The sequence below is a fragment of the Crocodylus porosus genome, unplaced genomic scaffold (genome assembly GCF_001723895.1).
Source record: "Crocodylus porosus isolate Cpor-Errol unplaced genomic scaffold, CroPor_comp1, whole genome shotgun sequence".
NCBI classification, from domain to species: Eukaryota; Metazoa; Chordata; order Crocodylia; family Crocodylidae; genus Crocodylus; species Crocodylus porosus.
This window is the reverse complement of record NW_017728886.1, coordinates 61879429-61894709: the sequence shown is the minus strand read 5'-3', so window position 1 is coordinate 61894709 and position 15281 is coordinate 61879429. Positions and strand designations below refer to the sequence as shown.

General features: G+C 38.4%; 1 protein-coding gene across 1 annotated transcript in view; it reads right to left on the bottom strand.

Moving 5' to 3' along the window:
• Positions 1 to 15281, bottom strand: part of CHN2 (chimerin 2) — a 225466-nt gene that overhangs the window by 129957 nt on the left and 80228 nt on the right. The window contains exon 2 of the mRNA XM_019535388.1: positions 1312 to 1350. Within this exon, the coding sequence (XP_019390933.1) occupies positions 1312 to 1350 (39 nt within the window). The remainder of the gene's footprint in view (positions 1 to 1311; positions 1351 to 15281) is intronic.

Sequence of the window (15281 nt, the reverse complement as noted above, 5' to 3'; positions counted from 1 at the left end):
TGTAACCCTATAATACTATACAGAAATAAATATGTCACAAAAACAATGCATTTGTGGGTTCTATTATATTCCCATGTTTGCTCATGTACAGAGCTTAGATGCCAAAGAGATGCCTTTGATGTCACTAAAAACAATGAGACTAGTCGAGTGCTTATGCACATGGTTAACAACTCACTACTTCATGTTTCTGTAGGGTAATACTTTGCAAATGGTGTCATGATTAGTTTGAAGCTGCCATCATAAAAGGGATAACTTTTTATTTAGAATAGTTTTAGTTCTGGAAAGAGCACAGCAACAGGGCTACCACCCCCTCTGAAAATTTACACATGGTTTTAAAATGTTAAAAAATCAATATTATAAATAAACATTTACAAATCAACTATTTCTGTCTTTGATCAGTGCCACCTCACAATACAGTACAATTATAACAAAGACAATCATGTAAATATATATTTTATAGGGGGCACTGGATGGTTTAGATTAGGGGTGCTCAACCCCCAGCCCATGGGCTAGAGCCATCCCCTGAGCCATGTCATCCGGGACTCCTCACAAGTCTGAAAATTTGACAGTGGGAGGGAGAGCAGTGGCTGCTCCCCTGCTGCCAAATGTCCAGACCTATGGGGAGCTCTATAAGCCAGAGAGCATAGGGTCCAATCCTGGCATGTGGGGCTGCACAGGGCCCAATCCTGGCAGATGGGAGGCAGCACAGGAAATGGTGGTTCAATCTTGGCATGCAGGGCCGAGAAGAGGCACTGTGGGGCCTGATCCTGGTGCGTGGGATATAATCTCAACCTTGTGGGCCAGTCCTGTGCCACTCATCTGGTCCCCAGGGCCAAAAGTATGAGCATCACTGGTTTCTAGGATTGATAATGGTATATCGAGCCTTCTATTTCTAATCTAGCCTACACTGATAAGAATCAAAAGCTATTATCATGTTCGGTGATGTAAAAATTGGTGCACTCATTCAATGTTCATAAAGAAGAACATACTCCTATGAATGGGAATCTTTTTTAGAAGTTTCAGAGGAAAAACAAGGACCCAAGTGTAAAGAGCCCAGTTGCATGCAGAAGCAGCTTATATGTGTCTATGTCTCAGTAAGGATGCTGTTATTGCTATCACCCCTACAGTACTGTGGTTAAACAGAAAACAGGGTTTTTGTTTGTTTGTTTGTTTTCACCACATCCTAATGAAGTGACTTTCACAGATACCCAAGGTACTTAAATACTTCGTTTTAATTTAGAGAGTGAAAATATTTCATAATAAATTTGTTGTTAAAATACTGAGATTCATTTAGATTTCAGATATACTCACAGTATGATTTCCATATTGGAGGCTGGTATTCTTCAGCATCTAGTATTAAAAACAAACACATAACAAAAAATCAATCAATTGGCCACTCCGTCAAACTGTCAACATGTGTTTTCTGTAGAGAGACCACAGCATGTCAGCAAAATTCACATTTCATTCCCATGAGACAGCTTACCCATTGACAGTATAGTTCTCCATATGAGAGAAGAATATAAATTTCACAACTTGGGAACCCAATGCCATTTTTCCAAATTTAAATGTGATGGAATTAATTTCTTACCCAATTTCATAAAGCTCCCTGACTCACAAGTATTTTTAAAGTAATTAACTTAATTGTGGCAGCAAGGGAGGAAGCTCAGACCGTATTTACTTGGCTTGGCATAATAAACAGATATATCACCATTTGATTTCACATCAGGCTTTTAACCCACTTAGTTAAGCTTTAAAGTATGTAACAATGAATAACACACATTATAGCTACACTGACAAAGATGTGTGATTCAGATTAGAGGCAGATGGTTCCAACAGCAATGATTTAATTAAATTCCTTGAATTTAATCCAATGTATAATTTACAAATTTTCTAGAAACTGTGTCAGCAATAAAAATGTAAGGAGTGGAAAAACTTCAACTTCACATAAAAGACTGGAATGATCATCTTTCAATGCAGTGTACAGAACAATACAAGAGGTAAAAGGCTGATATGGAAGTGGAATAAGATGCTGCTGACAGCCGGAACTGAACCTGTGACTTGCGAATCTAAATACATGAGCAACTACAACCTGAAATAAAAGGGGTGGTGTCAGCATTTTTGGCATAGTACATTCATCATTCTTTATATGCAGACCAGCCCCAACCACCATTAAAAAGCTAGAGTGGATGAATGTGCTTGTTACAGCCTTGGTAGCAGTGGTGGTGATGGTGGGAGGGGTAAGCTTGGTTGTTTTATGGTGGGAGGAGTAAGCTTGGGGGTGGGAGTTGGCTTTTTTTTTAAAGCTTAGGTCAGAGAAGTTCATTCTTTAATGTCTGGAAGTGCCAAGTTAGGTCCCTAATGTCAACAACCACCTTGAGATATCACATTAAATAAGCATTACCACGGTAATGATTGAAACAGTTAAATATACAGTGCCAAACAGGATACATTTATTTTGATAGGAGGACAGTAGAAGGAGGGAAAGTGGGGTGGCAGTGTCATATATTCTAACATTGCACCAAATTGTGATTTTGGTAAACACTAAAGTGTCATGTCATAGCATTAAATTTTAAAATACAAATGTGCATGCTAATCAAAGTGTTTGGTATTTCCTAAACTTTAACTCAAGTTATGCTAATATAATTCAATTACATTTTCACAGTTCATTTGCCTGTCTGCTTGTACACAGATGCACACTTTCTAAACCACCATGCAAAAGTTTGTTTACAAGAAATGTTAATGAGCAGCTACATTACACCACTTATAACTTCATTGTTTTAAAAATGGAAGTTTAACAATTATCAACAATTTTGCCTAGAATACTAATCTGTGATAATTTGCAGATATTCCGCTCGTGAAGTCCACTTACTTAGTTTTCAAATAATTCCACCTGTTGAAAACTACTTTGCCAAATCTAAAGGGCTCTCAAACCAGAAGAGGTTTACATATTACAGCAATCCAAGGGTAACTAGCTTGCTACTTCACTTTATAGAGTAATTATTTTAAATTATGCAAATACATTAATGAGAACAGTGAAATGTATTAAAATCTGCAGTACAGACATTTTTCTCATCCCATATTATGGCTCTTAATATATTATTTTCCGGGATCTTCTCTATAACTGCTTTCTTCGCACATTGATCATCACAATTGAAATTAATCACAAGAACCTCCTCTGGTCTTTGCATATCATGTAGTCAATGGAGAAACAACCTGATAGATAGAATAGTGAAGCTTCTGGCCCCTGTGTATTTATTACTCACCAGTAATGGTCACTTCCACAATTTGCTTTCTAACATACCTTTGTAATTTTTTTATATTTCCCACACCACTGAATTTCTGAATCTACTTTACTAACTGAGAAATATTTTTATATTCACTTCTTTAAATGTTAAGAATAGCAAATATCATTTACTGACATGGGATAAAAGAAGGCCATGAACTTCTGTATGACAAAGCATGCACAATTTGGAGAGATGGAAAGACATTAGAACAAATGAATACAAGTCCATTCACACTGGGATGCCTTAAGATCCTTTCACGGGTGTCACAGAATGCCACACAATGTTAGCACAGTTAGGCTTACAAACATGAGTCACAAAATAAACCCAGAGGTTTTGAATAAAAATCCATAGGTTCAGAAAAACCATAATGGAACCCAGAAGTGGAATTTGTTGCTCCTGTATACAGGGCAAGAAGGTGGTGCAGATGGGACTGTTGCAAAACACAGGTGTCACTCTAGCATTCATCAGTCTTTTTATAGACCTAGCTAGTCATAGGATTCCAAATATTACTCCTGTGCTAGATTACTGTAATTCATTCCTCTGTGGGCTTCCTTTGGATTTCATTCATATTCCATATCACTTGTTTCTATATAGTATAATGAAAATTGCTTATAAACATTTACATATACTATAATTTGGCTAAGAGACTTTTTTCAGTGGTTTATTGTTGATTACACTGCAGAACTATGCAGGTTGCCCTTCATTCTTCATTGCCAAGTCCAATCTGGCTCATTACAATGAAGCATTAAGACTTTCTGCTAAAATTGGGTGACCTGCTTATTTACTTTATGAAATTAACACTTCCATATAGAAACAGGTGATTGGAAGAAGGGCTAATACTCACATTTGCCTTTTTTTAAGTGTCCAACTGCATGGAGGTATCTTTTTAACATAAGTAATCTTCTCAAAATTAAAGTATAGATTAGGATGATAATAAACCCCCCCAAATGCATTTGCAGATTCCTAAAGGTTGTACAGACATCTTCCCATTGACAGATTTATTGAGTTCCCCACGCTTGCAACAACTTCTGGGGACCAAATTTCAGGAAATGAGACAAGTTCAATGTCAAAAATTTGGCCAAGACTAAACATCATTTAAGTTCCAGAGAGCATAAGACATGAGATGTAAAAGACTCCCAAAATGTCAGGAACTCAGCTATCACAAACTCATCTAAATTTAAGGAGCCCAACTGTGAAAGAATATAAAGGGGCCAAAGGATTTTTTCATTTGAATTCTTTATAATTTTGAAAAAGGATTACATAAAGTAAATTTAACAAAAAGGCTTGGAAAAACAGGACTGGCAAAAAGGCAACATTTTCATTAAAAAAACTCTAGAGGAAATATTGTTTCCCAGCAGCTTTGAACTTTATTGAAGTATAACCAGTTTGGAAGGTGAATTTTTTTAGATCAAAAAAAAAAAAGAGAGAAAGAAAAGAAAGTGAGGTAATGGATAACAGAGAAACAAAAAGAATACTGACTTTAGAAGAGATTTCATCTAACCATAGGGTTCTTCGTATACAAGGGTATAGTCATAGTGAACAGAAAAGATAATGGAGAAAATTGGTCAAGCAAAAATGATACCATGGAATGAGGAAAAGGGATTGAGAAAAGACAGATTAGTTCTACAGTTAAATTTGCTTTACAGAGTCCTTACAGAGTAGGAAGAGAATGAAAAAGCTGCTTTAAAAAAGCTGAATAAGCAGTATGGGAGTTGAATAAATGTGAAACTTACAGTTAAACAGCTTATGAAAAGTTTTGGACAGCTTTAAGCAGCAGGATAAAGTAAAAAAAAAGACTTTTCTTAATTCAAGAAAAATAAAGTTAAAGGACAGAATTTTAAGAAATTATATGTAGTGAGCAAGTGATGATCTGTGATGCTTTTGCTTAAAAATATTATGGAATAACACCTGAAAAGTGAAGCCTGTGGTAATTATTTAAAAACACATAATTGTGTATGGATCTCAAGCTTTATTCTTTTTCCACGTGGCCCATTAACTCAACCAAATGTTGTCACTTATTGAGATGTGGTTGGAGGGGAGAATTCCAGTGTTACTTTAATCTCATTTTAGGCAAAATAATTATTTTACTAGAATATGGCACTTCTAGATGATGATCTAAGGTCATGTTTTAAGAAAAAGTCCTTTGTTTTCTTTACTTCTATCTTGATACTGGTGTAGAGTGGCTTAATAGCACCACAATCAAAGTAGGTCTAACTGAATTAAATGAAGGTATTCCTTTCATTTTTAAAATCTGAGGATTTATAACACACTGTAAAGAGATCTCACTGATCAGATCATAAATATAACACACTTGATTTAAAACTTTTAATTTAAATAATCATCATCAGTGCTATTTATAATAGATAAAAATAAAAGCTATTCTCCAAATAATTTGATGAAGTATTTACAGGTCAATATTTCTAGTAACGAATTAAAGATAAATATCTTTACTTAATATTGATTAACATCATAGAAACAGGATATCCTGTCTCTACTGCACTGGATACTCGGCTTTACAGATAAATGCACTGTGTTTATTTCAGCTTTAAGAACTGCTGTTCTAAAAATGACCTATCTTCAAGACAGAGATCCAACCAAGAAGACTGCCTAAAAAGTGAGTCTATCCCCTAATTATAGAGGCAGTCTAATTCTTAGAAGTGATCTGAAAGATGTGGCCTTTAAGCTTATAAGGGAGGCAATAATACATTTCCAACTTCTAATTAGAAGTATGGAGGCTCAGTGCTGTGCTCAGTTCTGACTATTCTAAAAAAACACACAGTTTTCCACAGCAAATAGTGCTGGACTATTTTGTGGACTTTAAGCGTCAGGAGTTCATCAGTCAAGAACCCCGGGATTCTTTGAACATGTTTTAGCAAGAAGAGGAAGAACAGTATTTCCTTGCCTTTGGTATGGCCTCAATGTAGCCTTCCAGAAAATCTCTTCCAGAAAGTCTGCTTGTGTCAGCCTGAATTTTCTGCAGCTTCCATCCTTTTTGAAATACACAATGGCAGGTAAAGGCGATGGTAGAAAGAGGACATCTAGGAGTCACTGAGTCAATGGCAATGGATAGTCCATAGCTTCAGTTCATTGCTTCAGTCTCTCAGTTCCACTTTTTGCCTCTTATTGCTGAATTCAGGACCAGGGCTATAATTATTATTTGGTTTGAGCACATTCGTCATGACTGATAGATTTCACACAATTCCAGCACATTCAAACTTGCATTGTTATCCTGATTTTCTTTTTCCCAATCTTTTTTTTTCTTTTGTTCTTGGTTTAAAAAAAATGCATTTTTATACGATTCAAAATGTTTTTTGCATGTAGTATATCTCTACATTATAAGGTTGCCTGTCAGAGAAGTCACACTAATAGCATTTTAATTCTTCTTTGATAATAGATTTTTTTCTTAAAGTAATTACAATTTTACAAATATATAAATGATTAAAATGGAGCTGACAGGCAAAAGAGAGTTACAAAGGGATGGCTATGATAATTCCAGTGTTCTTTCAAAACATAAATCATTGTTGTATTACTGGATTTCCACTGTGTACTTAAGACTTACCAATTATTATTGCTCACATTTCTCTTCTTATCTGAATCCCTGATGACAGTATAGTAGAAGGTAGTAGTTATTACTTTGTTGTTTACTTTACGCTCTCTCACCATTGTAAAAGCACACACAACTATCTCAATTAGTTATATCTCTGCACCAGATGGAGTAACTTTGAAAACTAATTTACATAGTTAAACTTTCTCAGATTTTGCTTATCATGTGAAGCATACATTTATTTTTCTTTCCTCTAGCCCCTTACCCATAACAAAGCCTTGTATGAAGGCTGTTCAGCCTCCAAAAGAGAAGGCTGAGGGGGGATCTAGTGGCATGTTATAAACTAGTCAGGGGGGATCAGCAGGCATGGGGGGAGTCACTATTCCCCTGAGCACTGCCAAGAGTGACCAGGAATAACGGTCACAAGCTGGCGGAGGGCAGGTTTAGGCTAGATATCAGGAAGCGCTACTTCATAGTCAAGGCAGCTATGATCTGGAACCAACTTCCAAGAGAAGTGGTGCTGGCCCCTATCCTGGGCGTTTTTAAGAGGAGGTTGGATGAACATCTTGCTGGGGTCATTTGACCCTAGTATTATTTCCTGCCATGGCAGGGGGTCGGACTAGATGATCTACTCAGGTCCCTTCCGACCCTAGAAACTATGAAAGCCACTGCTTTTCTAAGCATATTTGACTTGGTTACATTCGAGGAAGTTTTTTTCTGAAACAGTAAAAAACCACAGTGAAGTGGCAAGCAATATCGCTAAACTTTTAAAAGGTCAGGCTATTCCCTGAGTAGAACAAAAATAATTCTTTCATGTGTATCAGTGGTTCTCAACCTTTTTGGACTTGAGGCATACTTCACTGGACTCAAGTCAACCTTCTGTAACTTCTGTGAATTAAGTGACACCCAATTTAAAAACGTAAATATTTATATACTACAGCGTTTACCTCCTTACAGAAGGGATGAGGAGCAGGGGTGGGGGTTGTTCAGGCAGGGACAAGCCTGAGTCTGCAAATATCTGCTTAGCTCCTCATACCTCACAGCACCCTTCAAAGGATCTGGTGGCATCCCAGGGTACCCCAACACTCTTGTTGAGAATCACTGATGTATATTCAAATGTGCTAAGGAGTAGGACTAAGAAAATGTTAAGGTGTTTGCACTTGCTATACCCCCACATATGTTAAAACTTATAGAGTGTAGACTTGCACAAATGTCAAAACTCATGGGAAAATTTGAAAAAATGCAAGAAATGAATTAAAAAAAGCAGCCACAAAAAAGCAGTATGCAATATGGTGCATGCAGGCACATCACACATGAACTCCTAAACTAGCTGAGAGGTAGTAGTGGGCTTCAGTCCACTGTAAGATTACAATGAATTAAATCTCTGCCTGATTGTCACCTGCTTAGAACAAACTTTGTGTGTGCCTAGACTGATTCCTGTGTGACGTAACAAACACTGAAATTCCATTCGGAGAGAAAGTCGTAGCTTAGGAGGCTGTGCCTGTTGTTCCTTACAGTTTATACACATCTATGATTCAGAAGTATCTTAAGACATGGCCATTGTGGAGACATTTAAAAATACTGAAACTTCACCACCTCGGGGTGGGGAGGGGGGCTGAGTCAGGTGGAGGACCCCTGGGGAGCAGGAAAGACCCCTGGGGAACAGTTGTGCTTCACTGAGGGTGCTCAGGGCTATACAGCTGGATTGGGGACAGAGGGACTGCTTAACTGATGGGGCAGAGAACCTCTGGCTGTGTGGCCTTCCCCAATAAATGTCTTTAATAAAGAGATTGGCTGCAGTGTTGCTTGAAACTTTGGGTTGAGTTCAGTCCCCTCAACAGAAGGTGAAGCCCCTCTTTTAGGAGTGGAAGTGAATGCTTCATCCTTGAGTCAGAGCCAGAGAAAACCAAGAAAAGTGAGGGACCAAAAGGCCAAGATTCTCAGAGTTTGGAAGGAATCTGGGCTAGGGATGGGGTTGCTCTCAGAGACCAGAAAAGGTCCTAGTGGTCCTGGGAAAGAACCTTTTCCTGGAGGGCACTCTGTGACACCAAGGTCAAAGCCTTGACGGAGTAGGTGTTTACCTACCACAACCTGTGTTTGGACATGGTCAGCTATGTGCTGCAATTTCAAGAGTGAAATCACATGACAACATGAAAATGCAAATTATACAGAGACTTGATCAAGGAATAATACCAAATTTGGAAGACATTTGTGTCAAAAACATGGCATTCCACAATATCCTCCAATGAAATTTGTAATTATAATATGCCCTCTCAAGGTAATATGCTGTTTTCCTCTCCTCATCACTAGTAAAATGACTAAAACTGATTAAGTTTGTTTAAATCATACACTTGAATGCCGTTCTGAAGCCTCTCTAAGTTCAACAAGTAATTTAAAAAAATAAGCAGGCTATTTTGTTATTTTTTAACCCCCACCTTGTTCTGGGATTCTGTGGAAAAATTCTGAAGCAAACAACTTTAAGTCACTTGAATCAGTTGTATGACTTAGGTGAAAAGAGTTGAAAGGCTGCTACAGATGGCCACATTTTTAGACAGAACCAATGTCTACTGAACATTTCAAGGTTTTTGGCAGAAACTGGATACAAATTGCACATAGAATATGACTGAAGATTAACAGGAAAAACAAAAAAGGCCAAACCGTAAAAGGAAAAACTGGGCAAAGTGGAAGGAAAAAGAGAAGTTTGGAGGACAAATGAAAAGAGCTTGAGTCAATGAAAGGTATGCTATATTTGATCATGTGTTACAACCAAAAGCATCTTTTAGCTTTAAACCTGAAGACAGCTAGCAGTTGGTGAAGAAATGTAGTGTAAAGAAGTGGTGCCCTACCTTTTGGATCCATGAACTGAATGTAGGGTGGGTCCAGGGGCTAAATCTGGCATGCAGAGAGCTGGGGTTTGATCCAGTGTGCACCGGATCAGCCCCTAGCTACACTACTATATTGCAGCCACAGCCCCCACCTTAGCCCCAAACTTGTGCATGGCAGATGGGGCCCAGCCCCATGTGTACCAAATCAGGCTGCACTGCCCCAGTATGACTCCCTGCATGCTGATGGGATCCAGCACATAGGACCATGTCATCTGGCCTACGAGGCTTGAAAATTTGGCAGTGGAGGCATTAGTTGCTACCATTCCCAGCCCCGCCCCCCCAAATTTCTGTACCCCTGCAGGCTGGGCAGAGGTTGAGCACTCCTTTGTAAAGCATTATAAATAAGATTCTTTCCCAAATAACTCAAATGTGCAACCACAATAAATGTTTTTAGTGAAAAATTCTCTGGGTGCACACTTGTAGTTAATAATTAGAGATTTCAGTACATGACACAGGCACTGTTTAGTGTTTCATGCAGTGTTGCGATGCCAGTGTACAAGCCAGAAGCTGTCAACTTAATTGCAAAACTTTCTTTAGGGCAGAAGACAATCTTTATTTATTTATTTATTTAAAACTGTGGAAACATGCCTCAACTAATTTTTTCAGGCTATAAGAAAGTCTGAACTCCAGCAAAATGTCACAAACAAGAATCATCAAACCCATTTATTGCAGTGTGGTTTATAAATTAGTATGTTCATTCAAGCTAGATGTTTCCTACTGTGCTGTTCTCTTTTTAAAAATTCAGCAACAGTGTATAATTTAAAATGTCAAAAAGTCCTAGTAAAAGAGGTAGAGTTCTGTTCTGCACAGTAATTATGCTGAAACATTAAGCTTATAATAAGTACAATATAAAATGACAGCTATTTTGTATCTTTTGCTTTTATGCCTACCATAAACTCAGCATTAGAGGCTTGGTTTATTCCAATATATACACTCTTTCAGGAATATACCTTTTCAGAGGCTGACCTGAATTTATAAAAACAATGTATTTTTTGTAGAATAAAATGCAACTAGACAGTTCCACAGAGGCATTTAGTCTGAAGCAATTATGTATATTTTACCAACATATAGATAAAAAAATTAAAGGTTTGATGAATAAACTAAATGCAGAAAAGACAAAATTGTCAAGCACCAAATGCCAAATAAAGTTAAAGTATTGATAGTGCGATCTTCCACATATGATCAGAGCCATATTGACATAATAAACATTTTGAGAACCACACATGTATGTTACAGAATTGTCAGCATTGTTCACAAGGTCATAAACATCCAACTGCACCAAGTTTACCAACGATAATATTTTATTTATTTATTTAAGTTTTTACTTTTTAAAATAAGCTCTTTCTTTTCTGTATGAAGTTTATGGAAATTTTTTGAAATTTGGGTGTTAGAAAGCAAGGACAACATGCATGATCAAACAGTGAGAGGCTCTGTACAAAAAGCATGAAAGGACAGAGCATATGGACAATTTTACATTTTAGCAACTTTGAAGGGGAAGAGGAAAAGGAACTGCTGTTCAGGAGCCAGCAGAAGCTGGTACACTTGCAACTGTCTGTTACACCTGCCTGATCATATAGTGATAAAAATGAACCATACCACTTAACTTTGATCCTGAATGAAGCAGGGTTTAAGTTGGAGCCACTTTGCTTCACTTGTATTGATACAGAATGGTGCATATGTAACAGTTGCATTGTAGCAGCTTGTACCAGTATCCTTTGGTGTCAATACAACTGTTACATCTGCCTATACTGGGAGAGCACAACAGAATTTTAGCACATATATTCTTCTGGAAATATTACTGTTAGTCAGGGATTAGCAATGTTTTCCAGGGGGAGGGGAGGGCTGAAATAAACCAGCTCAGGTCTGCAGCAAACAAGCTCTAGGTCAGCGGTTCTGAACCTTTTTCAGTCAATGTACCCCTGGTCTCAGAGTAAAACTTCACATACCCCCTTTCAATGGGAAATTAATTTTTTTAGGCCCTTCGACCTGTGTTAGACAATGTATGAAATATATCTCATGTACCCCCAGAGGGTACAGGAGCTGCACGTGAATGGCAGAGTGCCAGCGATACAGACAGCCTAGTGGAGGCTGCACTCCTTGCTATGATGTGCATCACTGGCCAGAGCTGTACCCCTCCAGGCACCTGCACCCTGAGCATCCTGCCTGCTGCTGCTGTACCATAGGAGAGTATGGGGGGGTCCAAACACACCCCCATCTTCCCTTACACCCACAAGCTACCCACCCAAGCTCCTCACTGCCACTGCCCCCTGGATGTGGGCTCTGCGCTGCCACCAGCCCCACACCCCATGTTCCTGCCCAGCTGCAGCCCTGCCCCTGCCACTTCCCTACCTGTTGCCTGGAGCCAGCAGGAGACTGGAGAAGCAGAGCAGATCCCTGGGGCTGCAGCAGTGGCAGCAGCAGCAGCTCCTCCCAGAAGCTGTCTGTTGACCAGGCCGGGGCCTTCCGCCCACGAGGCTGGGAGCCAGGCACAGCAGGGTGTTGGAGGGGGTGTACTTGTGGGTGCCTTGCTCCCACCATTATGGGTGGGAGGGCTGGGCAGGATGAAATTTGTTGGGGGGCACTGCAGGCCAGATGAAACTGCTTGGTGGGCTGGATCTGGCCTGCAGGCTGTATTTTGCCCGCCTTGTGTCTTGGTGACTAGGACATGGCTGTCTGCCACTTTTTCATGCCACGGCTGCCTAGCCGGGCTTCCATGCCACGGCTGCCCACATTCAGCCATTGACTTTTAGTGGACATAGGAGCTTAAATGACCTCAGCTTATCTAAAAGTTTTGCTTTTACGCAACCATACAGTGGAGGCAACTGGGAACACCAGTCTAAGGTGCCTCACGACAGCTCCAAAGGCATGAGCCCCTTCCAAACTCATGCTGAAGACTGTTCCCACATTGACCTAGTTGTAAATATTTGGTAAGTCAGGCTGGAGGAGCTGGATATGATGTTTGCCACATTCATTCATTTTGTTGGCTATCAAAACTGATATACATCTGATGGACCATTTGGGTTAGGTAGGTCCTTGTGTTGGCTTACCATACAGTACAGTACACAGAATTAAGAACTTCCTAAAAGAAGCTATAAAAGCCTTGTGGCCTTGAAAAAAATCAGAAGTGAACAAGCAGTAAAATACCACAGGAATTCTGTGTTACTGCTTGGTTGCCAAATATCAATCTTGAGTTAACAGCCACCCATTAATTGGAATTTAGTTACCAGACATTAAAGCCTACATGGTTACCATTATACATTTTAAAACTAAAGCCCTCATTATTAAAAGCTAGCAAGTTTCATCTCATATTTTCATACGTTAAATTTGAATGCCAAATTAAATGGTTAAAAAATATAAACAATGCTTCACAAGAATTAAAGGCTTTCACTGCTTTGGCAGTAATAAATCAATGATATCAGCTTTAATCACAGTATGTTATAAGCTGTGATCAGCTTAATCACAGTATGCATTTGACTTTACATTTCATGCACATAATATTTTAGTTTCTTACTAATGACCAATGAGTTCCTAGCTAAAAATCAAGCCCAAATTATTAGGTGGAACATAATGAGGTAAATCCACTGAAGAAATCATCATCTCTGAAAATGTAGCTGCAATTTCAGACATTTACTTTCTATAAATTGAAGGGAAAAAAGAAAGAAAATGACCCCTGAACTCAATCCCCCGCCAAAAAAAAACAGTGAATGCACTGTTTAAAAACATGCGACTGAAACAGCTGCAATAATGCCATCAAATAGCACTAAAAGGGTCACAAAAATCACAACGCAAATTTCAATTAGAAACATTTCTGTTGAAATAGTGTCAGCACTTTCCCTGTTCCAGAAATGCTCTCATAAATTGACATGGCGCCCGTTTATCTGGCTTGTCAAAAGAGCCAGTACATTTCCTGAAAACTTATTAACCTTTAGCAAAATCCAAATAATTGCTTTTGGTGGGTCTGTTATGTCTGATGTGTCATTTTATCATTTCTTTCACCAAGGGCACTTTTTTTTCTGACTATTCAAAGGTAATGAGATGGTCCTATTCCTATAAACCGATTGTGTAAACTAGCTGAAAACTAGTAAAAAATTATCAACATTGCCCTCTTCCACACACTCTTGCATTCACCCTTTTCTAGCTGCACATATACATATTTCAAAAAGCCTGTGCTGCAGATTATGGATATTAGGTCATTCATACTGAGTGGGAAATACATTCTGAATTGGATTACTCGTATACTTCTGAAACTTGCTGAATCATGAGGCTAAGAAGGACTTCAAACTTATGTTTTTAGAGATAAAAGATACTACCCGACCTGGCACCCACACATTCTCACTCTTAATGATGTTAAAAATAGTAAAAGTTGACTGGATGCTCCTTTGACTTTTTTACACTCAAAACCATTGTAATTTCTATTGCAATAATTTTTCTATACTTACCAATGAAAGTTAAAAAAAGGTGGATAGCAACAGTAGTTGTTACTCACATTGCAATGAATATTCATAAATTGGCAGTAGTGCCAATCAGTCCCTTGATTCAAGGATGTTCTCTGCCATGGCTTATTATTCTCCGAATCAGCACTGAATCTTTAGATTTGGATTTGGCCGAATTGAATCAGGGACAGTGATCTGAATCAATTAATCGAATCATTGTTCCTGATTCGGGCCAAATCTGAACTGAATAGGGCCCACTTCACACACCCCTTGTACCTAGAGACAGAGAGGAACAGAAGTAGAGTGACAGCCAGGGGGTGCCACAGTCACCTTGGGGGCACCTACCCTGTTACAGTGATAAACACCTTTAAGGATTTTACCTATACAATTCAGCCTGAAATTGCTTTATTTATCCTTTAGAGTGTTCATTCATTATTCTCCCTTAGTCTTAAGGGGGAAAAATGTTTTATAACCCTATGACAAAATAATACATGAAAATAACTTGATTTAAAAGATTAAATTCTATCCTTGGTGGTGCCAGTGCCTCCAGTGGTGCTGCCCAAGTACAGCTGAAGGCAGAATGTAGCTATTATGCATATGCAAAGCAGTCTGAGGTCTATTTAACATCCTAGTTTCCTGTACTGCAAGTTTAAAAGGTGCATATAAGACAAGTGAATACCACATTTAGCTATTTTATAAAGCATAGAGCTTTTTGTGGTAGGTAACTATGTTTAAATAGAATGAAATCAAAATGGGGTCTTCCGCTGTAAAACTGGATTTTGCTTCTGCATAATGAGTTAGAGAGGAGCTGCCTGTTTTTATAAAGAAAATGGAAGATATGGTTTTTCATGATAATAGGCCTGTAGTCACTGAATAAAATATTTCTGTGAATGAAAAGCTGTTTCTCAAAAGACTGGTGCCTGTATATTCTGAAGATGCACTTAAAAGCCTGTCAAGCAAGTATTTAACAGCAAGCCCACCAGATCCTTGATCAGTAAGTGTGGTATGGTTAATTTGTGAAAAACATCCATTTCTTTTAAGTTATTTTGAAGGATATGCACACATGCTACAATTTTCAACCCACTCTTTGACTTCTAATAAAATAATTTGTTTAAGGGAAATTTATTACAGATTT